Raw genomic sequence first — 12,221 nt, forward strand, 5'->3', positions numbered from 1 at the left:
CTTCTATTGGTCTCTATATGAAGACTGAAATCGTTGATTGCGAGTTTTTTTTTATTCTCTACAAATAAGCCCTTGACTACAAATTCACCAGACGGTAAGTGATGATGGAATCTAAGATGGAAGCAGGCTAATTTGTAAGGAGGAGGATGAAATCCACACTCCTTTCAGTTTCTACACGACTTCGAACCGGAACGCTAAATCGCTTGGCGGTACGTCTTTGTCGGTAGGGTGGTAACTAGTCAAAACTGAAGCCTCCCACCAGCCAGACTTGAGTCAATTAAGAAATCCTCAATCGGTCCAGCCGGGATCGAACCCAGGACCTCCGTCTTGTAAATCCACCGCTGATGCCACTGCGCTGCGGACGTCGTCAAAACATAAAAGCCTTATAGAATTGAATTAAACTGTCAATCACTTCAGTTGAAATTCACTGTTATTCTCCATCCATCGACTGACAAAATACCTAAACGGTGCTCGTTTAGAAGTTGTTTGCAATTCAAATCAGTTTCTGCTGCTTCAAAGACACCTGAAGGCAGAGATCGTCATAAATCAGGCCTTATTCAAGCTTGTGGGGCGTTTTATGAAGTTATTAATTGTTGAAAGCCATGAAAATCTTTGTTCAGTTCAGGTTTGGAATTTATTTTCTTTTACAGGATATTGCTGAACGTAAAACAGTTAATCCCAACAAATTAACCTAAAATTTTGTATACTCTACTCTTTTTAATCATCTTCAAAAAAATAGGGGGTTCTCAATTCATCTGTATGTTTATTATCTTAATTTGAATGATGCATCTGTAAATCTGATATCGTAAATCATTTGAAATCCAACATGGTAGACACAGTGTATCAAACAAAAGAGAGATTTCGCTAAGTGGAATACTAAAATGTTTTCTCGAAATTCACCAACCCGCCTTCTAATAGTGGTCTTTCTCAGAAAATGCACCTAAGTAACAATAACTCCCATTCATATCGATTCAATAATTTTGATAATTTGAACGTGTCGAATTCAGAATCGGCTTATAACCACTTATGTTATTTTAATCGTCATCAACCCATATTCGGCTCACTGCTGAGCTCGAGTCTCCTCTCAGAATGAGAGGGGTTAGGCCAATAGTTCACCACGCTGATCCAATGCGGATTGGCTGACTTCACACACGCAAAGAACTAAGAAAATTCTCTGGTATGCAGGTTTCCTCAGGATGTTTTTCCTTCACCGTTTGAGACACGTGATATTTAATTTCTTAAAATGCACACAACTGAAAAGTTGGAGGTGCATGCCCCGGACCGTATTCGAACCCACACCCTCCGGAATCGGAGGCAGAGGTCATATGCACTGGGCTATCACGGCTAATTTGAACATCATAAAGTACAATTAGACATACGGGTCGAATTCAGGGTCAGCTTATAACCACTTATGTTATTTTAATATACAACACGAACTAGTTAGGGTGTTTGTACACATCTATTGAATTCGTTGCAATTTAATGTATACTGAAAATAGTGTTTGTTGATTACCAACGTATTTGTAAATATCTGTAAGTCACTGAACGTTAAACAGACACAGGTTTGGCTTACATCCAAACTTCACTAGGGTTAAATATTAAAGCCAAAAGCCTTAATACGAAAATTTTTACATTAATTCTCAAATAGAGGCAGCACGATTTGTTTATAATAATTTATGAAATAATCATAGATATCTCTTTAACTCGTATTTTATTTTTATTTTTTTATTTGTATGTATATATGTGTAATTATACATATATGTATTATTATGTACTATTTTATACTTTTATGTAATATTTTTGTATATTGTATATTATTAGTGTAGATTTTGTAAAGTATATTTTATAGAGTTTATGTTTTATCCTATTCTATTTTTCTTTTAAATAATTTAGTAGTAAGCACGGTGCACGTTAGACCGTTGTAACGGAGCAAACTGAAAATCAGCGCTGTGCACTATGCACAGCAGAAGGCTGAGTTTGCGAGTTGCCATGTTACTAGGTAGGCGAGTAATAATAATAATTAGTTTCTTTTCTTTTTGTTTAATTTATGCATTACAGCTTAAGCACAATCATTAAAATTAAATAGAGTTTATATATGCCTAGTAATAAGTATGGTAATAAAGATTATTATTATTAAGAACAAGAGTTTGTTTGTTTGCTTGAACGCGCTAATCTCAGGAACTACTGGTCCGATTTTAAAAATTCTTTCAGTTTTAGATAGCCCATTTATCGAGGAGGGCTATACATTACATATTATCCATTATTCCTACGGGAACAAGAACCACGCGGGTGAAACCGCGCGGCGTCAGCTAGTCATAGATACGATGATTTCGTCATTGGATTGAAGTGTTAGCTCAAAATGAGCCGCTGTTGGTTTCCGAGGCTATGTCAATGTCTGTAAGCCACTGAACGTTAAACAGGCACACGATTGGCTTACATCCAAGCCTCCCTGGGGTTAAATGTTAAGCCCAATTTAACGCTGAAATTGCTTTATGACTTACCTTCATAAAGGCAGCTGCACACGTATCTATTCTATACTAATATTATAAAGCTGAAGAGTATGTTTGTTTGATTGTTTGACTGAACTCGCTAATCTCAGGAACTACTGGTCCGATTTGAAAATTTTTTTCAGTGTTAAATAGCCCATTTATTGAGGAAGGCTATATATTATTTCCGTTTACCTACGGGAACGTGAACCACGCGGGTGAAACCGCGCGGCGTTAACTAGTGACAATATTTTCGTGATACAAAGGAGCATGTAATTAAAATTTTTATGTAAGAGCGGAAGTTTGATTTTTTGTTTGTTTTTTCGATTTAACTCAAAAACTACTCAAACGATTTTAATTTGTTTTCATTAGAATGTTATATCTTCACCGTGTGACAAAGGTATTATATATCTTAAGAAACAGGAACTACGAGTATACGGGATATACGCTATAGTAAAGAATAACTTAAAGAATGAAATTGGCGACAAATAAGTTGAACTGTTATCTATCTATAATTTTTACCCCCATTAGTCAAAGATCCGTATTAGAAACGACCTTCACCCATCTGTTTATTGGATGAAATGTGTTTTATATCAAATTCCAGGCCATTTAACTAACTTAAAAAATATATTGCGAGTAGGTTTCCTAGAAATTTCCTGGCCAAACTATTCCATTAATAACTATCATTAATACGGCCGTGTGGCGCAGTGTCCGTGGGTTTGATTCCCACGACTGGAAAATCTTTGTGAAAAGGAAAATGAGCATGGGTGTTTTCCAGAGTCTGGGTGTATTATATAGTATAATATAAATATATGTGATAAAATCCGCTATCTTATGGTACCCATAACACAAGCTACCCTTACTTTGGGGCTGGATAGTGATGTGTATTGTTAAAGTATATTTATTATTTATTTATTTATTTATTGATGATAGTTTGGCCAGGAATTCTTAGACGAGCATGGGCAATACTTTCATCCTTTATAAAAGGAGCAAGGTATGACCACCACAGGCTTCGAGAACATAACTATTGTATCCTATTTAACTTGAACGCATCGAAGGCAATTAGGTTAGGGTAACCGTGGGGTAACCTAAGCCGTTTAATGACATTTTGGCGGAAGTCAACTGAGTAACTCTAAATGGCATCGACGACGCGTTGAAAGCCAATAACTTCTCGACTTCCTCCCGTTTGACAAACCTTTGTTTATTCCGGTTTTTTTATTTGCCTACACTACACAAATGCAATATAAGTGTAAAAAAGTAAATAATCTGTTCCTTTAGACAATAACAGTTTAGGGCAGAGAATGCTCTGCACATAAGGGGTTTTCTTAATTGGTCCCAGTCTAGCTGGTAGGAGGCTTCGGCCGTGGCTAGTTACCACCCTACCGACAAAGACGAACCGCCAAGCGATTTAGCGTTCCGGTACGATGTCGTGTAGAAACCGGTGGATTTTCATCCTACTCTTACGCCATCTTAGATTGCATCATCACTTACCATTAGGTGAGATTGTAGTCAAGGGCTAACTTGTAAAGAATAATAACAAAAAGAAAAATTGTAACATTATTTTATTATCTCTATTTTATACAGTAGTATAGTTAGTTACACTTTACAGTATTAAAACTAGATTGTTTACCTACCGAAATCGATGATAAAACATAGCCTATGTTTCTTGCTGATAATGCAGCTTTATTTATTTATTTATTTATACTTTATTGCACAAAACAAAAACAATAACAAAGAAAACAAAGGAAAACATAGAAAACAAGTATGTGCAAAGGCGGTCTTATTGCGTATAGCAATATCTACCAGACAACCTTTGGATAAAGGAATTAATGTAATTAAATGTGGGATAGTGCAACAAAAAAATATATATATATAATAATAAAAATAGTATATTTATATATACTACATGTATAAATATAAAATATACATAATATATAATAATATAAATAAATAAATATATATATATATATATATATATATAAACATAAATATACCTGAGTAATAATTATAAAGAAACTACGAATTACAACTATACAGGTAATATTTGAATAAACGACTTTTAAAAGTTCCCAGTGTCTTTGAATTACGTATTTCATAAGGAAGACCATTCCAGAGAGTAATTGGACTGTTTGTACAAGCTCTCAAATTTTGGCGCTCAGTATTTGAGCCATGAAAAGAAAATTTCTGTTTTAAATAAGAAGGAGTGCAAGGATGATAAAGGATGGAGTATAAAAGAGACAGAATATGCAGTTTACGACGTTGTCTGATAGGAAGCCATTTCAGACGAGCACGATATTCAGATATGTGATCAAACTTGCGTAAACAGAAGATGAATCTAATACACATATTCTGAAGACGCTCAAGTTTGTTGAGCTGTTCTTCAGACAAGTCAGGATAGGAAGAGTCGGCATAGTCTAAGAGTGGAAGAATAAGAGAATGCGCTAAGGTAATTTTTGTTTTAATAGGAAGAAAATTCTTCCAACGTCTAAGGCATCCGATAGTGGCAAAAATTTTTCGGCTCATCTCAGCAATTTGTGGGCGCCAGGATAATGTATTGTCAATTAATAATCCTAAGTTTTTCACAGTCGGGCTAATGCTGACAACTGCATCGCCAAGTAGAATGGGAGGTAAACTAATCGACGCAATCTTTTCAAGTTGTTTGGAACCACCCAGTATGGCAACCTGGGACTTTTTTGGATTTACACTTAGACCGTAGGATGCACTCCAAGTATTAATTTTACTCAGATCACTATTTAGATTTTCAATAGCAGTACATATATCATAAGACGGGGCAGCAGTGTACACTTGAAGGTCGTCAGCATAAAGATGATAGGAAGAGGAAAGAAATTGAGTAATAGTGTTAATGTAAATAGCGAAAAGAAGAGGTGATAAGACGCCACCCTGTGGTACACCTGCCGTGAGTGGGCTGTACGTTGAGAATGAGCTATCAGTTTTAATACATTGCTGGCGACCGCGCAAGTAACTGTTAAACCAAGAGACAGCACTGCTAGAAATGTTAATTGACTTCAGTATGCCTAAAAGAATATCAAAATCAACAGTGTTGAACGCATTACTAAAGTCAAGTAACGCCACAACGCTGAGTAGTTGGTTGTCCATATTGTGTCTGATGTCGTCACAAACCTTCACAAGAGCAGTGACGGTACTATGTCCGGGTTGAAAACCTGATTGGTATGGGCTTAAGATGTGAAATTCAGAAAGGAAATGTTGAAGTTGCTGATGGACAATACGTTCAAGAACCTTAGAGAGGAACGGAAGAATTGAGATAGGCCGAAAATGAGAAAAAGAAGTAGGATTTTTTATTTTGGGTATAGGAATTACAAAAGCATTTTTCCACACACTAGAAATAAGTGAATAATTAAAAATATGACAAAGAACGTGTGTGATATTATCAAGTAAAAGAAGTAACATTTTTCGATTAATGCCATCATAACCAGCTCCACCTGATCGAACCGCCATAATATGTTTTTTGTTGCAGCTTTCCACTATCGACAATTTTTTTTAAGTCGGTCCAGTAGTTTCGGAGCCTATTCGTATAAAATCAAAAATCTTTTTAATAATATTACGAGTAGCTTTGACTCCAGCGGCGTGCACAAGGTTTCTAAGAAGAGTATGCACTTGACGTTCAAATAGTAGAAAATGGAATATTCCGCCTCTAATACAGATTCCTCGGTGTAGGCAGTGTATTTTTGCATCTATGCAGTGCACGCCACTGATTGAACCACTAATATTAGCTTAGATTAAATCAATTTAAATTAATTCCATGCTATAACCATCGTTTAGTTAAATCACACAGGTTGTAAATAAAGCAATTACCATCAGCATAATGTTCGCAGCACGACGCTCCTTCATTTATATCGCTCTAATAGTGATTTATTATAACCAGAAAAGAGCCAGCGTAGGGCGAAAATTGAAAAGGTAGCGGCCAAGCGTTTGTACCTTCGTGGAATAATATTAATCATATTATGTAAGTTGAAAAATGAGGTTTTCAATCTCTCAAGGTCAGTATTTTTAATACTGTAAATTGAAATATTGATCCTAGTTATCAAGCGTAGCGTGTTTCATGTTAATTTGCGTTTGCTATCAAATTAGTCGATTAAGTCGTTATTACAAATATAACTGAAAAACCAGATAAATTAGGATTTGGTGCATATTTATTACATTCAATTTGCTTCAAAATTATCTCTTTTCTACTCTTGACGAATCGATGCAGGATATTGCAAAAACAAATGTATTTTCAAGCAGTTTTTGAACGACTAGCATAATTTTCTTATTATTTCTGGCTTTTTTAACACGCATTAATTAGCTTCAAAGATAATCAAATCTTGGAATCTTAATTTGACCCAATTTCTGAGTTCTGATGATAATACATGACTAGCTAAGTAACGTCACTACAAATCCATTATGGTGACCTCCCCAATCACTTGTAACTATTTATGTAAGAAAATCTTGGAATCTTAATTTAACCCACTTCCTGGTCTTCAATGAGGATAAGATTTTGCACACGCTCTGGGTTCTAATGAAAATACATGACTAAGAACCGTCATTACAAATCCAATATGGCGCCCCCCCCAAGATAGCAGTCTGGCTGTTTGAAATCCATCCCCATGATATAGATAGCAAATGAAAGGTTTTGCTGTCAAAAATATGAAAAACATAGTCACGTGACTTTAATCCCTTATTTGTATATTTTAGTGCTAAAAGCGTGTTTTTTTTAGTTTTTTAAACTAAAATTTAAAGTTATTGAAGTCACAATCTATTGAAAATCATTACGTTATATCAAAATATACCTATATCTATCTATTATTATTAAAATTACTGAGCAATAAACTTGTATCAACTGCTGAAACTTCGATACCACAGTGACCTAGATGTAGAAACTCCAGATTGTGTAGAAAACATCTTAAGCTCACTTCCTAAGTTATTTTCTAAACTTAAAAATTCTCCAATCGCTTAGCTCGCTTCGTACTACTTTCTAGAACCAAGTTTAACTTTCAACATGGTGGTAACAAGAAACTCGATAATTGTTTTTCGTTTATCTATAAGATGCTAAATACTAAATCTACATAAAAGCTGTATCATCATCATTATCATTAACCCATACTCGACTCACTGTTGAGCACGACTGTCCTCCTCTCAGAATGAGAGGGGTTAGGCATCACGCTAGCTCAATGAGAATTCACATACGAAGAGCATTAAGAAAATTCTTAGAAGTATAAATGTAGGTTTCCTCTCGATGTTTTTCCTTTACCGTTTGAAGCACATGGTATTTAATTATCACGAAAAAAGAAATTAATTTCTTAAAATACGCTTATCTGAAAAATTAGACGTACATGCCCCAGACGGAATTCGAACCCATTTGTTTTTTTTCATTTTCCCTCGACTACTTCTGAAACAGCTCCAATTGTGATGTTTTTTTGTTAAGTTTGTTTTTTGATATCAGAAACCTTTTGTGGTGGGGACGGATTGATTTATATTGTTTGAACAATATCTAATGATTTAAAAATAAAATACTACCGACTTCAAAAACACAAACGTACGCAGGAAACTAATGAGCAAAAGAAAACATTATAATATTTTGTTTCTACTGATCACTTTGAAGGCGGTGCCAATGGTACAATTAATGGAAAGACAATCAATCGTCCCCTGTTTTCCTACCCTTAGGGTTGGAAATTTTTTTCCGAATTTATATAGGACCAACTTCATAAATGTACTTTTTCTAATAATAATGACTTAATCTAGGAATGTTTCTAACTGAAGGCGCACGCTTAAAACCCGAAAAAAGATTCCTTTATTTTGTCATTTTGTTCTGAAGGGATAGGCAGTTTATTGATTTTTTTTTCTCCGGAAAGCACTAGATTAAGTGAGATTGTAGATTACATTTTACTAATTTTTTGCTCACGTAACTGTACTAGCCAACGGGGTTGTCAAGTTTAACTGGGTCCCTGGTTAATTAAAGTAGTCTTGTAGCATGACAAGACTACAAGTATTTCTAAAATTTACAGATCTAAGTAATATATTTTTCATGTCTACATTATCTCAAACTGTCTGGCATGTGGTCTGATTTCGTTGCTTTTACTCGTACTCGTGTGTCAAGCACACGAAAATTTTCACTTTAGATTTTCTTACTTTATATTTTTCGTGTAACACTTCTCGCTTTAGCGTGCAAATTTAAAATGTTTCACAATTTATTATTTGAAAATGCAAGATGTTACGTGCCTCATTAATCTAGTGGTAAGAATATTCACATGTATTTGCAGATATGGAAGTAGTTATGCTTCAAGCTAAAAATATAATATGTAATAGGTTTGGAAATTAATGACGTTGGTATGCCACTATGGATATGGGCGGTGGCGTGTACTTCATACACGCATTAAAGTACTGCATACCCTAAGAGTTCTTCTTAATGCTTATTAAATTTTATTACTAGTGCATACCCTTATCGACAACTTTATGCACGCCACTGGGAATGAGTACTTTATCATCATAATCATTATTGTCATGTGGTCCTGGATAAATATTCTGGGTCCGCTTTTTAAATATTGTTTTTTTATTCCTTTCAAGAATTTCTCATTTTGGAGAACTTTGAATAATATACCTACTACGGTATAACTTGCGGTTTTTTTTAATTAGCAGAATCTATGATGCGGTTTCATCTGCGTAGTTTCCATTCCTGTAGGAATCAGGGAATGAATTATAGCTTAAGTAGATAATATAGAATTTAAATAGTGAAAGAATTTATCACATCGGTCTTGTGGTTTTAGAACAATGCAAACAAACAAACAATGAAATCTTTCCTATACATTATTAGGTATAGAAGTGTACATAGTATAGACGAAATTCTCAACACTGATAATTTTCTTCTTCCCCATCTTTATCATCATCATCATATCAGCCGATGGTCCACTGCAGGACATACACACCTACAAAAGGACACACACACGTCCTTTTGTAGGGACTTCCAAACATCACGATACTGAGCCACCTGCATCCAGCGAATCCCTGCGACTCGCTTGATGTCGTCAGTCCACCTAGTGGGGGGTCGGCCAACACTGCGCTTACTAGTGCGGGGTCGCCATTCCAGCACTTTAAGACCCCAACGTCCATCGGCTCTTCGAATTATGTGCCCCGCCCATTGCCACTTCAGCTTCTCAACTCGTTGAGCTATGTCGGTGACTTTGGTTCTTCTGTGGATTCATTTCTGATTCGATCACGCAGAGATACTCCTAACATAGCTTCTTCCCCAAAACTCCAAAAATAAAAGTTATTTTATAAAAGATAAGAGGCATGTGTCCTGTAGTCATTAAGTACAGGAATAATGATGATCTCTTCTTCTAGGTACGTCGCGTAGGCTTAGGAGGCGACGGCCCGTCGCCAACATTCGACCTCACGGACCCGTACTGCAACAATGTCTCGTACGACTACGTGCCGATGCATGACCCACATTTGGCCCATCACTTCGCCCAGAAGCCCGCGAGGAACAGGATGAAACATCTGGGCTACGTCACCAAGGACGGACGAGCGGTGTGCTCATTGAAAGAGTTCAACCAATACAGAAAGTATCTGTACAATCAATTCATGGACAGGATTCATGTGGCGATGAAGAATTTGGTAATATTTTTATTTGTGGGTTTGTTAACACTCGTATTTAGATTAATAGGGATGATGACAGTTTTTAACCGACTTCAAAAAGGAGGAGGGATGTCCAGCGATATTTCCGTCATTTTTGTAGACCGATTATAAAAATTCTTTTTTGTTTAGAAGGGTATATTTCCAGGGTGGTCCCATTTTTTAAATCAGTTATTCAACTTATCAGGACGAGCGGGCTCGTGACGACTTGACTCTCAAACGAGTAGAGGTAGACGTAGCACGGAGACTGCAGGTGTTCACGAAGGCCGAACGAGCAAGAGAACACATGGAGAAGGTTGCCAAGGAGAACGCTGACGAATGGGCTGAGAAAAGGAGATTGTGAGTAGATATTCCTCTACCTATATAACTGTCTTGTTGGTATGTAGCTTCGGACCACAAAACCCTTGGTTCGAATCCTGAGTTAAGGCATAGACTCATGGAATACTTAGCTTTTCATTCTTCTATGAAATTTTCAGTATAGTAATTTTTCCGAGGCAACGCCACAGACTTTCCAACTCAGTGCGGATTTGCAAAGTCTGTGGTGTTGCCTGAGAGAGAATGTCAAGCCGTCGTTCACCGTCATTACCATAAAGATTTAGGATTTCCAGACAGATTAACATTACAAAAATTAGATTTTAGATTAACTTATCGGAGATGAAAATCCTTACTTACTTTTTATACCAGATCATCCTACTAATATTATAAACGCGAAAGTTTGTATGGATGTTTGTTACTCTATAACGCCGCTACTACTGAAGCGATTTAGCTGAAATTTGGAAAGAAAATGGATTTTACTCTGGATTAACACATAGGCTACTTTTTATCCCGAAAAAATCCATGGTTTCTCGAGATTAGCTGAAATTTGGAAAGGAAATAGATTTTACTCTGGATTAACACATAGGCTACTTTTTATCCCGAAAAAATCCATGGTTTCTCGAGATTTGCGATAACTGATGATATGAATGTTTGTTACTCTTTCATGCCTCAACAGTAGTTGAGGCATGAAAGAGTACCGAATTAGCTGAAATTTGGTATTAAGATATAATTTAGCCTGGATTAACACATAAACTACTTTTTATCCCAGAAAAATGCATGGGTCCCGAGGGATTTGTGAAAAACTAAATTCCACGCGGACGAAGTCGCGGGCGTCCGCTAGTAGGTTTATAAAAAGCCTTAGTATACAAGAACAATTTTGAGGGTAAGTCGTATTATTATAATATTATCATTAGGTATTAACTATATTTTTATTAAACAACGGTATAAAAATATTACGGAGTAGTATCTCAAGAATTTTCCATTTTAAAAGGGAACACCTTTTATAAGAGTCCTTTGCTTTGATCTCGGTCCTTTGTGACGATCTCTTGAAAGACGTTTGTGAGGTTTAAATCCGCCCATTACGGCACTACTTAACCGACAATTTGAAGGTAGTATGTAGTTGGACACCTCAGCTACTTTTTTATTATTTAATGCTAATCACTCACCATCCGATAAGCTCACAAACCCGTAGCGCTAACGGCTTGACGTGCGATAAAACTGATCGTGTGTTGGTCGTGATCGGCATGATGTCATGCACATAGCGACCAACACACGATTAGTTTTATCGGCTGTCAAGCCGTTAGCACTGCAGGCATGTGAGCTTACTTGATTGTCAGTGGCTGACTTATCTCATTAGCGAACGCACTAACGCGACTTCGTCCGCGTTTTCCACAAATCCCGCGAGAATCAACCATTTTATCGGGATAAAAAGTAGCCCTGGTATATATTGCTTAAAAGTCTCCTGTATCTCTGTATCAGTGAAAAATCCATTTAAATCGTTTCAGCCCAAGTAAAAATGCTTGTTTGTGTTTTGGTACTGTAAAATACAATTTTTTCGCAGACAGACATTTAAAACACGCGTTTTCGAAATTTTAAATTAATTTCAAGCCGTTATTTCTACATGACCAAGTTGTACGCTATCTACGTGTATCTTACAATTGCAAAAATGAAGTTCTACATCCTGTAAAATTTAGCTCACCTGTTTTGTGTAATTTACTTGTAGATTGAGCAGTGTGTGCAAACTAATGGTATTTTCTTCCCAAGGAAAATGTTC

At 36.2% G+C, this 12,221-nt stretch overlaps 1 protein-coding gene across 1 annotated transcript in view; it reads left to right on the plus strand.

The window, feature by feature from the left end:
- The window catches only part of LOC112044202 (uncharacterized), a 32,649-nt gene that overhangs the window by 2,327 nt on the left and 18,101 nt on the right, over positions 1-12,221 (plus strand). The window contains exons 2-3 of the mRNA XM_024079950.2: positions 9,842-10,114; positions 10,320-10,471. Of these exons, the coding sequence (XP_023935718.2) occupies positions 9,842-10,114; positions 10,320-10,471 (425 nt within the window). The remainder of the gene's footprint in view (positions 1-9,841; positions 10,115-10,319; positions 10,472-12,221) is intronic.

This window comes from Bicyclus anynana, chromosome 1, assembly GCF_947172395.1.
Source record: "Bicyclus anynana chromosome 1, ilBicAnyn1.1, whole genome shotgun sequence".
NCBI lineage: Eukaryota > Metazoa > Arthropoda > Insecta > Lepidoptera > Nymphalidae > Bicyclus > Bicyclus anynana.